This window comes from Cydia strobilella, chromosome 10 (assembly GCF_947568885.1).
Source record: "Cydia strobilella chromosome 10, ilCydStro3.1, whole genome shotgun sequence".
Classification (NCBI taxonomy): domain Eukaryota; kingdom Metazoa; phylum Arthropoda; class Insecta; order Lepidoptera; family Tortricidae; genus Cydia; species Cydia strobilella.
The window spans coordinates 18,182,197-18,203,535 of NC_086050.1; the positions used below are offsets into that span (position 1 = coordinate 18,182,197).

The 21,339-nt window shown below is 38.6% G+C and overlaps 1 protein-coding gene across 1 annotated transcript in view; it reads right to left on the reverse strand.

Annotated features, from left to right (window-relative positions):
- The window catches only part of LOC134745050 (tetratricopeptide repeat protein 7B), a 51,498-nt gene that overhangs the window by 21,177 nt on the left and 8,982 nt on the right, over nt 1–21,339 (reverse strand). Inside the window, exons 3-11 of the mRNA XM_063679027.1 lie at nt 12,704–12,815; nt 11,969–12,120; nt 11,511–11,616; nt 10,343–10,480; nt 9,983–10,180; nt 9,099–9,228; nt 5,171–5,292; nt 4,044–4,160; nt 3,010–3,159 (exon numbers count right to left, since the gene is read on the reverse strand). Coding sequence (XP_063535097.1) covers nt 3,010–3,159; nt 4,044–4,160; nt 5,171–5,292; nt 9,099–9,228; nt 9,983–10,180; nt 10,343–10,480; nt 11,511–11,616; nt 11,969–12,120; nt 12,704–12,815 — 1,225 coding nt within the window. The remainder of the gene's footprint in view (nt 1–3,009; nt 3,160–4,043; nt 4,161–5,170; nt 5,293–9,098; nt 9,229–9,982; nt 10,181–10,342; nt 10,481–11,510; nt 11,617–11,968; nt 12,121–12,703; nt 12,816–21,339) is intronic.

Here is a 21,339-nt window from a genome sequence, read left to right on the forward strand (position 1 = left end):
TGTCTCTGGATAAATGACAAACTCTTAGAAATGTCATGTGTAAAAAATAAGTTACTACAAATTCATCTAAAAGACCCCAGTAATAAACAAAATGAGTTGTTGTATAAAAAATATAGGAATAAAACAAATAAGCTCATGAATAAAGCTAAAAATAACTATACTAAAAGGGAAATCTGTGTTAATTTTAGAAACCCTAAAAAGCTATGGCAAATTATAAATAGTCTGACAGGAAGAATTCTGAAAGCCGTTGATGATGTACTGCTGAAGTCATTCAAAATGAAAGCCGCTGCCCTGTGTAACAAGTTCTCTAAAGACTTTGAAAATAATGTTAAAAATATACTAAACTTGTGTGATATTCCATTGCTCGACCAAAATACCTATCAAAACACCCCAAACCTGACACTGAAAATTAGAAAACTAAGTGAAAAAGGTATGTATAAAATTGTTAATAACTTAAATGAAAAAAAGAGTGCAGGCTATGACAGAATTAGGGCTAGAGATGTAAAGTACATAAGCAAGGAAATATCACCTGTCCTTACCCATCTTGCTAACCAATGTATTAGTAATTCAGTATATCCGGACAAATTAAAGATAGGATTAATTAGGCCAATACATAAAAAAGGGAGCTATACTGACACAGACAATTATAGGCCTATTACTATATTGCCAGTAATTGACAAAATTCTAGAAAAACACCTAGGTAAAACATTAAATGATTTCCTGTCGGGCAATGGAATATTACATGAAAAACAATTCGGTTTCCAAAAGGGGAAAAACACTACCCAATTACTAGCACAATTTACTGATGAGATTAACATGCACCTTAATGAGAAAAAACATGTCCTAGCGGTAATGATTGACTTCAGCAAAGCATTTGATACCTTAAATCTTAATAAATTATATAATAAGTTACAACAAAGCGGTATACAGGGGCCGGCTCTGAACTTGATAAAGAACTATCACACAAATAGATACAATACGGTCAGCATTACAGGAGAGCAAAGTGAGCTGCTGCAGTCTTACCAAGGCACAGCACAAGGCTCTGTGCTCGGGCCAACCGAATACTTAGTTTATGTCAACGATATGTGCAACATATTCAGAGAGGCCTCCGTATACCAATTTGCAGATGATACTTGTCTAATAACAGCTGATACTGATATCTCAGAGGCACAACGCAGGTTGCAGCGCGAATTTGATATGTTATGCAAATGGTCCCACGATGCAGGATTAACTATCAATTACCAAAAAACTAAAATATTGCATATAAGGTCACCTTACATCAAAACCAACATAATACCCAAGATTACAGCACACAAACACCCTTGTTTGCATGGGTCAGGTTCGAGCTGCGACTGTGAGCCCCTGGACTTAGTAGAACAGCATAAATACCTTGGACTTATAATAGATAATAAATTTAATTGGAGTCCGCACATTGACCATGTATGTAAGAGACTAAGAGCTGTACTCAGTAACCTGACAATACTTAAAAACAAAATGCCATATAATACACTCCGTCTAATATACATGGCCATGGCTGACTCGGTGATAAACTATGGAATATCTAGCTATGGCAGAACCCACAAAAGTCACCTACAGCGAATATATAGTTTACAGTTAAGAATCTTAAAATCCATTGTACCACTAAAAATCAAATATAAACATAAACATAATTATGATAACTTATTCCAACATTGTAGAATAATGAATGTGTATGATAAAGTGAAACTAGCGATAGTATTAGAATATAGACATAAATTGGAAAGTCTGAATAGGTATGACAGGCCAACTAACCTTAGAGTACTGTTAAATAAAAAATATTTCAATATACCAAGTAGCAACAACTATTATGGGCAAAGAGTCTGGTCGAGTTATTTGCCACACATCTTAAATAGTCTTCCTAGAGATATAATAGATAATTTAGAAGAGGGTAAGCCCCATACAATTAAAATCATGATAAAAAAGCACTGCCTGAATATTTAAGTTAACCTCATAATTGTTAAATATAGCATATTATACCATAGACCATACTTAGCATACAATCTATTAGAATGTAGATTAGGCTAAGTCTGTAAATAGTCTTTGTAATCTTTCTTGAAATAAACAGTTTAAATTTTAAATTTTTTTTTTTTTTTTATGTGGGACCACCTTGGAGGTAGTTCCTTTCAAACAAAAAAAGAATTGTTCAAGTCGGACCACGGGTTTCGGAGTAATCGCTGAACATCCTACATTAAAAAAATCATCATCACTATCTTCAAAACAATCATCATCATCAGGTGCAATTCATCAAATTGGTCGTTTTCGAGAGAAAATGCTCAAGTTGCTTATGAAAACACCCAAATCACCATACATGTGCCTTTAAAAATTGAGGAGTTCCCTCAATTCCTCAGGGATCCCAACATCAGATCAGAACCAGATTAATATGGGACCAACTTGGAAGTAGCTCCTTTCGAACAAAAAAAGAATTACTCAAATCGGACCACGGGTCTCGGAATAACCGGTGAACATACATAAAAAAAAAAAAAAACATAGCCACAACCGAATACAGAACCTCCTCCTTCTATGAAATTGAAGTCGGTTAAAAAAACATAGCCACAACCGAATACAGAACCTCCTCCTTCTATGAAATTGAAGTCGGTTAAAAAACGAGATCCGCTCAGCTTAGCCATTTCTCGCTCATTTCTCGTTCGCGGTGGAAACCAGGCTTAACACCGCACCGCTCGCCTCTACTAATGTACTATCTACTAACTGTGTTGCTTTATTTCATGCATGGTGTAAAATAATTTATTTTAAATACAGTCAAATACCCTATTATTAAATCACATTTACAAACGGGTCTATCGCGAATTTATTTTGTTAGCCGCGACCACGACCAGTGAAACCTGTGTCGAAACGTCGGTAAATAAAGGTAACAAAATAAATTCGCGATAGACCCGATTGTAAATGTGATTTAATATGTGTTCAAACCGCGAAAGTTTAAAATGTTATACCCTATTATTGTTTACAATTTACCATAGCATCATTTAGCCTCCCCTGCTGCATATACGCCACCGCGAGATGGTAGAACGCCAAATGATCATTATCATCCAAAGTAACCGATCGTAGCAGCACTTTAAGACATTTTTCGTTTGCCGCATCTTTGTCCACGCGTGAATTCGTTTTCTGAAATAACAATATCATTAACAATGACTTAAAAAAAAAAAAAAACTTCACAAAGCAGAATCCCAAAATATTACGTTCTTCATCAGCAAAGAGTTCTCCATACAAACGTAGTTACGCTCTCATTTTAAAACGAATAGCTAGATTGCTCTGAAACTTTCTACTTACAGTCGCCATCAGATATATCGGAGCGGCCAAGGTGCTCACAAATCTGAACGGTTTATTAACAATGTATTTTTTATCTGAACACGCCTCTATTGTAAAGGCGTTAGGGTGCGTGTTCAGATATTGTGAACACCTTGGCCGCTCCGATATATCTGATGGCGACTGTACAATAGGAGAAGGTATATCTAGTCCTGTAATTAGTTTATGCAGCTTCAAATATCATAGTTAAAAAAATACAGCGAATGTAAGTTTTTCATACAAATTTATCTCCGAAACTACTAGCTGGGTCTAAAATTTTGAAAAAAGAAATACACAAAGTAGTTCTTTACCTATAGATCACAGGAAAACCTATTAGAAATGTGCAGTCAAGCGTGTCCGACTTAATTATTTAGTTTCTGATCCGACCCTTACGGATTTTTTTAAAACATTTCACTCACGTTTCACATAAAAAATACATTGTTAATAAACCGGCCAAGTGCGAGTCAAACTCGCGCACCGAGGGTTCCGTACTTTTTAGTATTTGTTGTTATAGCGGCAACAGAAATACATCATCTGCAAAAATCAACTGTCTAGCTATCAGGGTTCATGAGATACAGCCTGGTGACAGACAGACAGACGGACATTGGAGTCTTAGTAATAGGGTCCCGTTTGAACCCTTTGGGTACGGAACTCTAAAAATTGTGTAATATACGGAACCCTTGGCCTGTTTCCTATTCAATTACCTGTGCTAACATTTGATACCCGATGCCGCAGTAGAGACAGCACCTCGCCAACATGGGTCCGTTTCCTTCTTCCTCTATCGCTAAAGCCTGTTCTGCTAACTCTATCCCGTCTTCTATCTGAGGATACATACAAAGTTTAAAACAGTGCATACAAAATATCTACGTTATCTACAAATAATTTGGTAAACAACATTTTTACCTACATTTTCTGTTCATATTCAAATTCTAATATATTTTTATAATAAAATTTAAATTATTTCTAAAATTAATTAGGCTAAATTACTCTACATAAGCACAGAATAAGTAAGAGTATCATAATACAGAACGGCCACGCACCGCCCCGCCCCGACTCGAATTACCTCGCCCCGCGACAACAGATTGACGGCCGTTTGCCGGCCGCTCAGTACTATTTTTAAGCAACTTACACTATGACGCATGACGCGTGTACAGACGTGCCGTTCACACATAGAAACGCAAGTGATTTTTGATGTATGTGAGTTTTCATTATTAACCTTTGGTGTGCTTAGGAGCAGATATGCTCCATGTATATTCAACTTAAACATGAACTTGTCTAGATTGCTATTTAATAAGCATTTTTTTGACAGGAGCATAAGAAAGGTTAAATTCGTGGTCTATCTTGCGGGCGATCGTGTCGCGGCAATCATGTGCTAGCCCGGTTGGTGCTGAATTAGTACATTTTACAACTAGTGTAAAAAGACATTTCACACGTGTTGTAAACGACGTTTTTTAATACAATTGCGAAAAAATAATAAATTAATATATCATTAGTAGAATCATACCACCAAACCAAACCAAAACCAAAAGTGCCTATACAGCCCGCGATACTTGAGCTGCCGCAGCCCGCGATACCTTCATACTCGTGCGCGCCCCGGCCGCGGCCGCCGCGGGCCCGGCGCGGGTTGGTCAACGACACCTCCTCATAACTCATGAGGCCCTGGTACCTGCTCAAGCTAAATTACATTTTAACTGCGTTTCGAAAGTATAGTTTGGAACTAAAAAGTAAAAAGCACTAGTTCGAGAAATTGAGCTTCTCGCACGCTACGCAGCCACAAAAAGTACCACTTTTTGAGCAACTGTATTAAAAAATAATGATTATGTCGTCTCACCCATCCGCTTCTATAGCAGGTGTCCGCTCCGAGCAGTCTCAAGGCGGCGTCCTGGGGAGCGAGCGGGGCGGCTCGCTTCATGACCGAGTGCGCGCGCACGCCCGCCGTCCACGCCGTGCTGCCTGTGAGATTATGTCACCAATGTTGTAGGGTCATTGCGCTAGTTTTCGTCCGCTTGACGAAATTTGAATCAAAAAGGATATAATAGTATAGAGCGGTACTGTCATAGTAAATTTTGTAGCCACAGTAAATTCACTGCCATCTATTAAAACGATTAAAATTAAAAATAAAAATATCAAAAAATGTATTTATACAGAATACAGAAATTTATTGGCTAAAGCAAATTTTACAGGTCACATTTTACATTTACAAAAAAAATATGTACATATGTTCGTTAATATAATGAATTACATATTTCATAACATTTTTAAACTCAAAAACATTTTTAGATTTAAATATAGTTAACATGATTTTTTTTTTAAACTACGATGCAGAAGTCAACGACCTCATCGAGTATTTATAAATTTGTCAATGCTTTTTCTATAAGCAGCAGTTTAAGTTTAGATTTAAATACTTGGTCACTATTTATATATGGATCAATGTTTTCTTTTATTTTGAATTAATTATTTTTATATTATTTTGACCCATGTTCTTTCACTGATAAGCGTTAAAATTGTTAAATAACAAACGAAACCGTCAACGCCATCTATACGAGAGTAGGCTAAAGGTAGTGGCGCCATCTGATCGAGAATCACATTTTCTTGATTTTCGAGGCACGTCAGACTGTATCCATCTATTAACTAATCCGTCAAGTGGACGAAAACTAGCGCAAAGACCCTATTCATTAACTAGACCTAGCCAAGTGAAAATCGTTTGTAGAAAAATACATTTGAAACTTAAATAATATAGAAATTATTACTTGATGTTTCTAACGCAACTGTTATTTCGATACATAGATAAAAACTTTAGCCAGCTAAACATGCCACAAGACAAAATAATGAAAATCTTAAAATGTGCCATTTTCAACCAAAAGGGTACTTATTGTCGCTTGTCAGTAAGGCGCTATTTCCTTATAGTTTCAATTAGAAATCAACTTTATCGACAAGCGACAATGTTGGTTGAAAACGTCACAATTACTTAAATAAACTACAGTACCTACCGGTCAAAAGTTTAAATTCACCCCTTGTTTTCGGTAGAAATGAGTACTTTTGTGCTATAAGTTTGTCCAGTTCGGATGTCGAAATTTGTTTCCAACTGATCCGTTATTGTTTTCAGACATGTGTTTGATTAGTCAGACACAATTTACCTATATTTCTAAACAACTCACTCCCTAAAATCTTATAGGCATGACGGGCTACAATTAGAACCACATCGAATTGCGTCAGTGGGGAGTTGGGGACACCCGACGTGTCCGAAATGTGTGCGCACAATTCCATATTATCTGCCTAAAGTTGTGTTTCAGTTTCTCAGTTTAAAGTATAGATCGAATCATATCTACTGAGCTAATGCACTTACCCGTACTAACAATGGCATTGTATTATTACAATACTATTATCTGCTTTTGTTCTCGTAGCCGCCAACTAGTTACTTACAAAATAAGTTAAAAGTGCATTGCATGTATATTTAATTTTTAACCTTATTCCTTGTTAAATTGGGTTAAAATGGTCTAAAAACATGTTGTAACGAATGGTTTTCTACAGAGTGCATTCGTTTTGGGTGTCGACGGTTGTAAAATGCAAATAAAATTATGTTACCCATTATTTAGTTAGTGTATTTTGTGTCGTTAATCTATACTAACATTTCAAGGCGGTTATAATCTGCTTTTACTACGAGCATAGAGTAACTTATACTAGAGCGATACTGTCATAGTAAATTTTGTAACCTCAGTAAATTCACTGCCATCTATCGACACACTTCAAAACTAAAAATGAAGATTTATAAAAATACGATAAAATGTATTTAAATATGGATAAATGATTTTTTTATTAGCATTAATTATTTTTATATGATTTTGACCCATGTTCTTTCACTGATATGCGTTAAAATTGTTAAATAACAAACGAAACCGTCAACGCACTCTATACGAGAGTAGGCCAAAACTAGTGGCGCCATCTGATCGAGAATCAAATTTTAGTGATTTTCGAGGCACGTTTTTTACTTAGACTGTATCCATCTATTATGGAGTTATATCTATCTTTGCTACGAGGTAGTTATCCTAATTTGTGGTTTACCACTCAATGGCATTGTATTCTTGAGACTCTTTGAGTAAACAGGTAAGTGCATTAGCTCAATAGATATGATTCGATCTATAACCGACATAGCTCTTAGAATTGTACGTTTAAAGTGGCAAGGCCATATGGCTCAGCATTTGCCGTCATACCTATAAGATTTTAGGGGATGAGCTGTTTAGAAATGTACGTAAATTGTGTCTGACTAATCAAAAACATCTCTGAAAACAATAACGGATCAGTTGAAAACAAATTTCGACGTCCGAACTACAAAAAAAATTCGCACAAAAGTACTCATTTAAAGTATACGGACAAGATACGCGAGCTGCCGCAGCCCGCGATACCTTCATACTCGTACGCGCCCCGGCCGCCGGGCCCGGCGCCCCCGGCGGGTTGGTCAACGACAGCTCCTCGTAACTCATGAGGCCCTGGTACCTGCTCCGCGCTAAATTCAATTTTAAGACAGTTTTTTTCTCGATTTTGGCCAGCGTAGCCTATGGAGACTAACAAGCAACGGTAAGCGGTTTTCGTAGGGTATGGATGTTGCTATATGAAGGGTGTCACATGCGCGTTTCTGACTTATGAAGCAATTGTTTCTACTACAACATAACATAAAATGTTTTTTGTTGGCCAACCAACCACAAAGCAGATGCGACGCAGCCGCGTGTTTAAGTAGGCTAATTTGCATTGAATCGAGTCTCCTTAAACAAGAAATATTTTATCGAAATGTATGAAGTTCTATTTTCAAAATTTTTATAATTGACTAAACCGTATCGATAATATTCTTATGCTTGAGTCGGAAGTGCCATAGACTAACCAACGTTGAAAAGAGTAAGGTTGTAGTGTTGCATGTGAAGTTGTAATACAGATTATACTCGACGAGTAGAAAAATAGTATTTTATACAATCGTGATATAATAGAGAGCTTTTCAGTCGAGTACCGTGTTTAAGCAACGAAGCTTGCTGAGTTGCTTAAGTTAAGGTACGAGATTGAAAAGCTTGATTATATCACTATTGTATACAATACTTTTTCTACGAGACAAAAAAATAATACTTTTAACTAGTAGAATCATATACTTAGGTAAACAAACCAAAAGTATACAGCTAAGATACGCGAGCTGCCGCAGCCCGCGATACCTTCATACTCGTGCGCGCCCCGGCCGCGGCCGCCGCGGGCCCGGCGCCCCCGGCGGGTTGGTCAACGACACCTCCTCGTAACTCATGAGGCCCTGGTACCTGCTCCGCGTTAACTTAAATTTTAAGACAGTTGTTTTACTCGATTGTGGCCACCGTAGCCTAAGGAGACTAACAAGCAACGCTAAGCGGTTATCGTAGGATATGGATGTTGCTATATGAAGGGTGTCACATGCGCGTTTATGACTTATGAAGCAACTGTTGGCCAACCAATCACAAAGCAGATGCGACGCAGCCGCGTGTTTAAGTAGGCTAATTTGCATTGAATCGAGTCTCCTTAAACAAGAAATATTTTATCGAAATGTATGAAGTTCTATTTTCAAAATTTTTATAATTGACTAAACCGTATCGATAATATTCTTATGCTCGAGTCGGAAGTGCCATAGACTAACCAACGTTGAAAAGAGTAAGGTTGTAGTGTCGCATGTGAAGTTGTAATACAGATTATACTCGACGAGTAGAAAAAATACTATTTAGAAATGATTTAGGAATGAATATGAGGCTCACCTGGCGAGATATGTTGCGGCTGGTGGCACAGCTGCACGGGCGGCGCGGGCGCGGCGGCCGCCGTGGCCAGCGCGCGCGCGCGCCACACGTGCGCGCTGCCGAACGAGAACTTCATCGCGCGCTCCAGGGACTGGACAATACATAATAATCTCACTAAGGGTTCATCCATTAATTACGTCACACGAATTTCGAGGTTTATAGGCCCTCCCCCCTCCTTGTCACACTTGGTCAAATTTGGCAAACCCCTCCCCCCCTGGTGTGACGTCACATTTTTCAATGAAAGCCGCAAATCGAATTAAGTATTATTAATATTTTATCAAAATATTTTTGACAGAAGAAATATTAGTAAGAGTTTTGAATGATTCACGGTTAGTTTCACTAGACTTATATTGACTTACATGATGCATGTAACTGCGTCGAAATATCGGGAGCTCACAAATAATACAAAAGGTAATCACGGTCTATATCCCGGTCAATATAAGTCTAGTGAAATATTAGTAATTTTATGACCCAAAACTGATTAGGAAAGAAAATTAAACAAAGAGTCACTTTTAGATGAGATTAGCTCAGGGCCGGAACGAATGGAGTGGATGTTAAGAAATGGGTACCTAATACAATTGTAGTATGTGTGTTTGTGTTTAATAGTCTCCATATTTAGCTCTTTGCACTACCTGTTGACTTATGAGTTCTACATTTCCTGCTACCCAAAGGTTGTCTAGAAGAGATCGCTTTTTAGCGATAAGACCGCCTGTTGTTACCTGGTTCTATTTTTTCTTTAAATATTTCTTTGTAGTTTTACATGTATGTAAAATGTATAATTTTGGTGCAATAAAGAATATTTACTTACTTACTTACTTACTTACAATTATGAAATGATGACATACCTCAAGTACGAGACATAACTGCCCCCATCTCGTGACAGCGAGTGCCAACAGATCAGCGACAGCCACAGCGTTGGCTAAGGCATGTTGCCTCGCCGCTTCAAACTCTGCACTCTGTGATAACACTGCGTCGCGGACCGCCATCGCCTCGCCTACTAGGAGGAGGAGGATTATCTCCTCGTACTCGTTTCGGGGGACGAACTGGAATAAAACACATTTTAATACTCATACTCATACTGAGTACAGAACAAACTGTATATGTTTGAAAGTTTTCGTATGTCCGGTTGTTCTCCTCTACGGGTCACTCTTCACTACAGGTTGTCGTGAAATTTTGCGAGCAGGTTCGACTATTTAACGACGTACCTGATTAATGGCGGCGTATCTCTTGGGCTTCCAAGGTCCGTCACTGACGTAGTCCTCCCTCCGCCGCAGCGTCCCCCCCGCGCCCCCCGCACCGCCGCCGCCGCTCGGCGTGGGCGCGGGCTCGGGGGCACGGTACTCCTGCAAAGGATTCAGGTTTCACATTTTTCCCCAGCTTTAGGAACAAATCAAGTGTTTTTTAAGTAGCCACACTACTATATCGTCAGGTGACAACCAAAACTCACTAATTACTAATAAAATATTAAACAAAAATCAACCATATTTAGGTATTCATATGGTTCACTATGGCTATTAACTTGTGATAGTAATTAGTTAGTTTTGGTTGTCACCTGACGATATATAATCACATTTACAATCGGGTCTATCGCGAATTTATTTTGTTACCATTATTTACCGACGTTTCGACACAGGTTTGCTGGGACGCCAGTTAGCCGCGACCACGACCAGTGAAACCTGTGTCGAAACGTCGGTAAATAAAGGTAACGAAATAAATTCGCGATAGACCCGATTTTAAATGTGATTTAATATGTGTTCAAAGCGCGAAAGTGTAAAATGTTATACTATACATAAATTGAAATAGATGTCATATATTAAAGATAAAGCGACGAAGCCCTCCAGTGGTGAAGGCGGATTCGAACCAGCGTCTTTAGCAATCCTTGGATAACGCCTTGAACCCGTAGGCCACCCCACCACCACTCCACCACTGCCTTTACCACTGGAGGGCTTCGTCACTTTTTCTTTAATATATAACATCTATTTCAGTTTATAGTTCACATTTTTAAATAATCCAAACTATTCAATTTTAATAACAAAACTTCCGTGAGACACAGACATATTAAACATATTAATAATACGTGAGTGACCCGTTATTAATATGTTTAATATGTCTATTCAATTCTAGCTACCACTGTATCACATTTGTAGATGTAGTGGAGCATTATGGGACAGTTTACACTACTATACTATAAAGTTGCTATAAAATATCTGTTTAAATGGGTTAATTCGTCAGCGCTGACGTTTGGGTTAGCACTATGCTGAGGCGGGACCGTTTCGTGGTAAACTATTAATTTATTTTGTTTATATTTATTAGTTGTTTTATACTTGTGTATGTTAAATGCGATGATTGATTGATTGATTGGATAAGCCTCACCTGTCCAGCCAAACCTCGCATAAGCAGCTCAGCGAGTTGCCTGGCAAGCGCTAACCGCAGCGCCTGCGTCGATGCAGATTCTACCGCCGTTAGCATCAATCGATACCTGACAATGTATAATACACTTATTAGACAAAAAACCGGACAAGTGCGAGTCGGACTCGCCCACCAAGGGTTCCGTACTTTTTAGTATTTCTTGTTATAGCGGCAACAGAAATACATCATCTGTGAAAATTTCAACTGTCTAGCTATCACGGTTCATGAGATACAGCCTGGTAACAGGCAGCCAGACGGACAGAGGAGTCTTAGTAATAGGGTCCCTAAAAAATATTAAAACTTTTTTTAATACCAATTGTCTAACGATGGCAAACAATGGCCGACCGCTCGCTCAAAAGAAACAATGGCTTTTGTTTAACAGATTAGGTTCTTAGACTAGCAATAATCCCATTGTAACATACCTGTCTACGGCGCTGTGTAAACGTTGAGCCCGTATGTGTAAGAGCGGGACGCGCTGTAGCGCCGTCTCGAGCGTCGCGCCCGCACTCACATTCGTTGTACCTCGTTGGAGATAGAGTAGCGTCAATTCTGATGCCAGCTCGAAACTCCGAATCTGAAAAGAGTATACACGGTGGCTAAAACATAAGTGCATTCCCGTTGTCAGGGAGGTTTTGGGATTATACTGAGCAACTTTTACTATGGGACCAACCATGAAATTGGTCATCACTTTTATCAAAGAGGATATAATAGGATAGAGCGGTACTTGTCATAGTAAATTTTGTAACCACAGTAAATTCACTGCCATCACACTTTAAAACTAAAAATGAAGATTTATAAAAATACGATAAAATGTGTTTAAATGTGGATAAAAAAATTTTTTATTTGCATTAATCATTTTTATGATTTTGATCCATGTTCTTTCACTGATATGCGTTAAAATTGTTAAATAACAAACGAAACCGTCCACGCCCTCTATACGAGTACCAAAGGTAGTGGCGCCATCTGATCGAGAATCAAATTTTCCTGATTATCGAGGCACGTTCTTTCCTTAGACTGTACTATTACGGAGTTATATCTATCTTTGCTTTTATGCTATCGCCTGACCGCCTGCAAGACGTTTAAACGATTTTTGCCCTTAAGGTGGTTTACCGCGAATGTCCCCGATTAAACGTTACGGAAAGAGAAAGAAATCTTACCATCTCGCTTTCTCGCTCGGCCTGCTTATATCGACTGCTACCCGGTAGCGCTGTTTGTTCCAAACACAGGCCCTTGATGGCGTAAGATTCGGCTACTATTCTTAAACTGCGACTGTAAGAGAAACAATTTTTTTAGTAAACATACGCAGGCAAGTCTGATAGTGGACCCTCAGTTTTGAAGCAGTAACGCAACTCCGCAAGAACCAGGAGATTGAAGATCTGGTGTCCGAGCCGAACATCCGGAAAAACGAAAGCCGCCAGGCTCCGATGGCTCGGGCACGTAGTCCGGATGGGGGAAGATCGCGCAGTCTGGAGGGCGTACTCTGGAGTACCAAGTGGCCGAAGACCGTCTGGACGCCCTAGGTACTGCTGGAGAGACGAAGTGCAGAAAGACCTCAGCGAACTCGGCGCCGTCGACTGGACAGAAACGGCTTTGGACAGAGTATAGCATGGCGGTCTTTGGTGTCGGAGGCCAAGATCCACTTCGGGTCGTCGCGCCACAGCAGTAAGTAAAGCAGCGTAACGTAGGCGAACAACACGCGAACGCGAAGCGGCGAGACGTGAATCAATCCTTTGATATCTATAGAAGTGTCCTACGGCGTTCGCGTTCGCAACGAGTGGCCGATCTCGTTGCGAACGCGAACGCCGTGGGCCCGCCGCGCCGCGCCGCGCCGCTTCGCGTTCGCGAGTTGTTCGCTTACGTAAGATAAGACCACGATAACACGCAGCGTTACGATTCAATCATTCTGCTCAAGAAGTAAATTTACCCCAAGATGTTAATTATTGTAATATTTTACCTAGTCGGTCACTAAGTTCTGTTACTAGGTTTTCAACTGATTCAATATAAAATAAAGCTTGAAAAAAAAAGTTAAAGCACAGTTTAATAGCTTATTTTGTAATGATTAAAACATGATACGATAATATAAAATTCAGATGGAGAATACATGGGAATCCTTGGCAAACTCCAGATTGCCTAAAGACGTAAACACGCGGTCTTTTTATAAAATTTATACTTTACAAAAGTGTGTCCAATGCAATCTTGCAACTTTTCCAGATTGTATTGAACAAATTCTGTGAAAATTTCAACTGTCTAGCTATCACGGTTCATGGGTGACAGACGGACAGACCGATGTACAGCGGAGTCTTAGTAATAGGGTCTCGTTTTTACCCTTTGGGTACGGAATCCTAAAAAGTTGTCATTCTGCCGGCCCCAATATAATATTTAAACTTTCGCGTTTTGAACACATATGTGGTATTTTCTATAAAAAGGGACCTTATTGTCGATGTCGCTTACGCCTTTATAAACGATGCTCCGTTATAAATACAATGCCGCGCGGCGCTGTGCGGCTTAAGGGCCATCGCCAATAAGGTCCCTTTTCATTGAAAATGCCCCATATCAAATCACATTTAAAATCGGGTCTATAGCGAATTTATTGTGTTACCTTTATTTACCGACGTTTCGACACAGGTTTCACTGAGTGAGTTAGCCGCGACCACGACCAGTGAAACCTGTGTCGAAACGTCGGTAAATAAAGGTAACAAAATAAATTCGCGATACACCCGATTTTAAATGTGATTTTTCTACTCGTCGAGTATAATCTGTGTATTATAACTGGATATGCTACACTACAACCTTACTCTTTTCAACGTTGGATAGTCTATGCTATGGCACTTCCGACTCAAGCATAAGAATTTTATCGATATGGTTTAGTCAATTATAAAAATTTTGAAAATAGAATGTCATACATTTCGATAAAATATTTCTTGTTTAAGGAGACTCGATTCAATGCAAATTAGCCTACTTAAACACGCTGCTGCGTCGCATCTGCTTTGTGATTGGTTAGCCAACAAAAACATTTTATTTTATGTTGTAGTAGAAACAATTGCTTCATAAGTCAGAAATGCGGATGTGAATGTGATGTGTGTGTGTGTGTGTGTGTGTGTGTGTGTGTGTGTGTGTGTGTGTGTGTGTGTGCTTCATATAGCAACATCCATACCCTACGAAAACCTCTTAGCGTTGCTTGTTAGTCTCCATAGGCTACGGTGGCCAAAATCGAGAAAAAAACTGTCTTAAAATTGAATTTAGCAAGGAGCAGGTACCAGGGCCTCATGAGTTACGAGGAGGTGTCGTTGACCAACCCGCCGGGGGCGCCGGGCCCGCGGCGGCCGCGGCCGGGGCGCGTACGAGTATGAAGATATCGCGGGCTGCAGCAGCTCGCGTATGCTGTATACTTTTGGTTTGTTTACCTATATGATTCTACTAGTTGAAAGTGTTATTTTTTTGTCTCGTAGAAAAAGTATTGTATACAATAGTGATATAATCAAGCTTTTCAATCTCGTACCTTACCTTAAGCAACTCAGCAAGCTTCGTTGCTTAAACACGGTACTCGACTGAAAAGCTCTCTATTATATCACGATTGTATAAAATACTATAATATGGGCCCCAATATATTCTAAACTAGCTGTGCCCGCGGCTTCGCCTGCGTGGAATTCGGTCTGTGCCAGTAAGCGGCTAATTCACCCCTAATTTATCTCCCTGTCCCCTGGAGACGGAACTTAAAGTAAAGTTGACAAATGGATACGCTAGAGGACTGTAGTCCAGATAAAATATTTTACAATTAGGTACCTACCACCAAAGATAGATATAACTCCGTAATAGATGGATACAGTCTAAGGAAAAAACGTGCCTCGAAAATCACGAAAATTTGATTCTCGATCAGATGTCGCCACTACCTTTTGCCTACTTTCGTATAGAGGGCGTTAACGGTTTCGTTTGTTATTATTTAACAATTTTAACGCATATCAGTGAAAGAACATGGGTCAAAATAATAAAAATAATTAATGCAAATAAAATAAAAAACATTTATCCATATTTAAATACATTTTATCGTATTTTTATAAATCTTCATTTTTAGTTTTAAAGTGTGTCGATAGATGGCAGTGAATTTAGTGTGGTTACAAAATTTACTATGACAGTACCGCTCTATAATATTACATCCTCTTTGCTACCACTAAATAAAATTACACTCCAAAATGTTTTTTTTTTGCCCTTATTCAAATTTTTGACGTGATTTAAACGGCATAGAGTAGTAGGTGTATATCGAACGATACAGTACCATTTTTGTATTTTTACGTCCTTGACTGTACCTATCCAAATCGGGTACACTACATATTTCCGAAAAAAAATTATTCCGAATTTTAGAATGTCGAATTTTATCATTCCGATTTTTAAACGCTCGACCCATCAAAATTCCGACTGTCATAATTACGAATGATGAAAATCACGAAGATTTATATTTCCGAAAACCCAAAAAGCCGAATTTTGTAAATTCCGAACTACATAATTCCGACTATAACAATTCCGATGGTGGCAAACACCGAATTTAACATTTACGATTTTCAAAATCTCGAATTCGGAATTGCCCTTATTCCGAATTAACGTGATTCCTATTTTAAATATCCCAATTTTTAAATTTCCACTTTTTTGGCAACAGTTCGTTTTCTAGGGGGTCGCAGTTCTAACCTAACCTAACCCACTTTTCTGACAACAGTTCGTTTTCTTGGGGGTCGCAATTCTAACCTAACCTAACCCACTTCTGGCAACAGTTCGTTTTCTTGGGGGTCGCAGTTCTAACCTAACCTAACCCACTTCTAGCAACAGTTCGGGTTCGCAGTTCTGTCTAATTTATTTATGCCGAATTTTTATGCCAAAAATATTTTATGCCGAATTTAACATGACGCGGCACGACAGGTACCCGTAATAATTACTAAAACGTGAGTCTTCATTTGAATATCACGGACTTCATTTTTCCAATCTTGTAAAAAACCGAATTTCTGAATACCGAATTATTTTATTTCCGATCGGACAATGATTTTTCGGAATTTAGGAATTCGGAAAAAAAATATTTTCGGAAAAGTGTAAAATCGGAACTTTAAGCTTTCTGTCAAGTGACAATCGGATTTAAAGTTTTCGGAAATAGCACATTCGTGATTTTATTCCATCGTGTTTATAAAAATCGTAATTTTGATATTTCGGACTTATAAATAATCGGGATTATGAAAGTCGTGGTTATAAAAATCGGAAAAACGTATTTCGGAATATTTGGGTGTTCCCATCAAAATCATGTCATCCAAATCGGTCCTCCAGTGATATCAGTCTAAGCATGACGCCGGCGGCGGGCAGTGTCTGCCCCTTTTTTTTTGTTTTTTGGAGTGGGAAATGCAACTGCGTAGCGTCTGCCCCTACGACTTGTTGATAGTCATAGCGAAGCAGACGCTCACGGGGACCTGTAGGCGCTTAAAGCGGAACGGGAAGTTGCTCGGAATGAGGGGGATACGCAGGATGAACACGGCTTCTCCGGCGCCACACTCCGTCAGGATCTGCGCCTACATATGTATTGCGTACGATGTATTTGGGATCACAATAGAGACTCGCGCTGGCTTGCCGTTTCAGCCGAAAGCGAAGCGACCTGCCTGGCTAGAGCGCCACTGAGTCTCTCACCGTGGTTTTTCTTAGACTCCTGAGACCGTGCCCCTTGTGGCCGCAATGCATTGCGAGACTTTCGCGAAAGATTCGATTTTTTTCGAGAAGGCATGGTAACGCGTATAAGTCCCAAATCGTTTGACATTTACTAAAAATTTTTTTTTTTTAAAGTACCCACCTTCGTGACCATTATTAAGAGGAAAGGGCACGGCCGCTTCTCCATGCAAAAGCAGTCTCCATTTTTTGGATAAAAACTACCCTATGTTCTTCCACGGGACTCAAACTATCTCTATACCAAATTTTATCTAAATCGGTTTAGCGGTTTAAGCGTAAAGAGAAATTAAAAAAAGTTTTTTTCATATTTTTTGTGTTTTCACTCGGGAATGGTGTCATTTTGATATCATAAATGAATTCGGCATACCCGATTTATACAAAAACGATACCTAGTAGCTAAAATGATATAGTTATCAAGATAAAGTTTTTTCCATGGGGGATGAATTTTTAAAAACGCTGAAAAAAAAAATCTTGCTTTTTAATATAATTAACGTTTTGCAAAGTTTTAAGTTCCTGGCTTAAAATAAAATTTGCACCCCAAGACAAACTTTCATCCCCTTTTCAACCCCCTGAGGGGTTAAATTTCCAAAAAGTCAAAATTAGTTTTTTTGTAATCGTCTATCATAAATTTCTAAGAAGTTTCAAAGCATTTGTAATGGATTCAAACTTTCAACCCCCTTTTAACCCTGTTAGGGGACGAATTCTTGAAAACGCTAAAATTACTTTTCCTGTATTATAATAATATGCCCATTATACAAAGTTTCAAGTAACGCACTCAAAAAAAAATGAACTCCATACAAACTTTCAACCTCTATTTCACCTCCTTAGGGGATGAATTTTCAAAAACGCTGAAATTAGTTTTCTTGTATTTCAATAATATATCTTCTTACGAAGTTTCAAATTGGTAGCTTAAAATAAATCTTGAACTCCATACAAACTTTAATCCCCTTTTTAACCCCCTTAGGGGTAAAATTTCTCAAATTTTTATAGCCTATAACCTGGCCGTGAATTTTTTGGACAGATTAGTAAAGTTTGCATCAAAATCCGTTCAGCCGTTTTCATTTGTAGCGCGGTCAAATAAACAGACAAACAGATAAACAGATAAACAGACAAAAATTCTAAAAACTGTTGGAATGTGTTCTGTTATCGATTCTAAGTTTCCCCAGCCAATTTTTTTTCGAATATCTTCCATGTACAGACTTTCGACCCTCTTCCGCTTTATTATATGTATAGATTAAGTAGATTATGGTGACCCCGCTGTTTTGAGCTGGTTTCATTAGTTACATTACCGTCCTTGCTTTATACATTAACTTGATTACTTTCTGTGCCCAAATTATGGGGATAAAAATGTTTCCTTTCAGTAATAGAAAATTCTGTGCTACGAATTCTAAATTCCTGAGTTTAAATGAAGAAAAAATAAAACTAATTTTAGTAATAAGTACGCGAATTTGGCCTGTAATTATTATTTTGTACCCCTGGCGTTTGAGACTACTGGGTGCTGGGGGTCAGAGGCTATTGCCTTTATTAGGGAAGTGGGACGTCGCATTAGGGAGAGGGGGTCTGACGCCCGCGCGGGTTCGTACCTGGTGCAAAGGTCGCATCGCAATTCAACGTGGTAACGCGGCAAGTGTGATGGGCACCTTTGCCCCAGGGACAACTCGGGGAGGGGGACTTTTTGAAATAGAAATAGAAATGTTTATTTGCCAGAATACGTTTGACCTGGCTTAAGTTTAGTTTTAAGTTATTATTGAATTGTTTTTATTTTTATACTAACATTTATTGAATAAAATGAATTAGTAATATTATCCATTTATGTATAAATAATAGGAAGGATAAAGTTCTCTAAATAAAACATGAAGGTAGAACGTATTCTGTAAACGTGTCTACAATAACCCTCAACCTCTGAGGCTAAATTAATAATATATTATCAGAAACACTCCTAACTGATTGTTGGGCCTTGTGTCTTGGCAACAACAAACTAGAATACCTAACTATAGAAACCGTACGTGTTGGAAATGAAATGAAATATATTATTAATAACAATTGTTACAAATTAATTATTAATAACAATTGTGGAGGGTCTGCCATCTCGTGACCTGAATCGAAAGCGAAAACAATTCAATGCATAGAGGGCTTTTGTGCTGCCATCTACAGGTCATGCACGCTCCATATAGAATGACTGAGGCTCAAAAATGACCCCCAATGCGACTGCGCGCAGATTAACCCTTTAACCAATATTTTTTTAAAGCAATATTTAAAAACTAAAATAGATAACACACACTAAAGAAAATGTGACCAAGTCCACCGGTGGCCGAGGCGGGAAGCGAACCCGCGTCTTCAGCTTACGCGGCTAACGTCCTGACCACTAGACTACCCGGCCACGGCGGTACCCGTCCCAAATTCTCTTATTATTCCTTTCAAAATCTTTGAAAGGTTAGGCGTCTTTGACCAACTCTAAGGGCGAGCAGTGTGTGCTTGCACCTATACGAATCCTTTATTGGATTACAGTATAGCGAGAGAGATGGTGCTGCCATCTATCCAAATAGGGAACAAATCAAATTATTTTATGAAGTTTTTTTTGTGTTTTTTAAGTAGTCACACCACCACCGGCCACCGGTGGACTAAATCACTTTTTTTTTCGTGCATGTTATTTATTTCAGTTTATAATTTATATATAGTAGTGTGACTACTTAAAAAACTCAAATCAAAAAATATTTCATAAAATAATTTCATTTGTTCCCTAGTTGAATAAAGTTTATGAATTATCAGTTAACAGTGTGGACGATGTATTTAATTTTACGAACTTAAGTAGTAATTAGTAGTATTTACGCGCTATCCGACCTTCACATAAACAATTTCTAATGTATGCTGTTATTAAAACTTGTTAAACAACTAACTTAGTCACTTACAACAGCCATAGCGGATGACCTTCCGTATCCGTTTGAAAACAATTGTTAATTATTTCGATTTTAACTCTTTCCAATTTTTTACGCAACAACAGTGATTATATTTACCGTGTAAGTGACTTAGTTTTGTACTGTAAACTTTTATTTACCGTGTAAGTGACTTGGTTTTGTACTGTAAACTTTTATTTACCGCGTAAGTGACTTGGTTTTGTACTGTAAACTTATATTTACCGCGTAAGTGACTTGTTTTTGTACTGTAAACTTATATGTGTGAAATAAACAACATTGAAATTGAAATTATGACCTTCGTCCTTTAATATGTAAAATTAAAGATATTATGAAATAAAACTATGGTCAACGGGTCACCCGTTGACCACGAACGCTGTAAAGGGTTCGAAACGTCGGGATGTATTATAAATTCAATATACGCGATATAATCCGTTTTCATAGTTTTATTTCATGAGTAACTATCGCGGTAACCGAAGACAATATTAAAGATATTATTTTATAATATTGAAGGTAACAGAGGGTGTAGAAAAAACTTGGCTGTATCGTGTTGTTTCTTAGGGTTCCGTACCCAAAGGGTAAAAACGGGACCCTATTACTAAGACTCCACTGTCCGTCTGTCTGTCACCAGGCCGTATCTCATGAACCGTGATAGCTAGACAGTTGAAATTTTTACATGATATATTTCTGTTACCGCTATAACAACAAATACTAAAAAGTACGGAACCCTCGGTGGGCGAGTCCGACTCGCACTTGGCCGGTTTTCTTAGGTCGTACCGTAAACCAGGAGGCTTTAGGAGTTATGGCATCAGCCGCGAAAGGTGAAGGCGTTCTCGGTACCAGCCCCGGGCATTGGAGGCCTTGGACTCTTTTTCTGTCTTAATAGAACATTTATTTCAGTTTGCATTAACAATTTCATTCCAATAATAACTTTCTCGATATGACCTAGTAGGTAGTAACCCAAGGCCCTTATCAATTATGTAAGTCCATATTACACATGGTATGTAAGGTTGTGAAGCCTGGACACTAACACAAAAAGAGGAAAGTCAACTGATAGCGGAAAGAAAGATCTTTCGTATGGGACCTATCAAGAGAGAAAACGGCACGTGTAGGATACTGAAGAATGCCGAAATCGAGGAGTTTGTGGGTGGACTGGGTGGACCCAATATTATCGTCAAAACGAAATC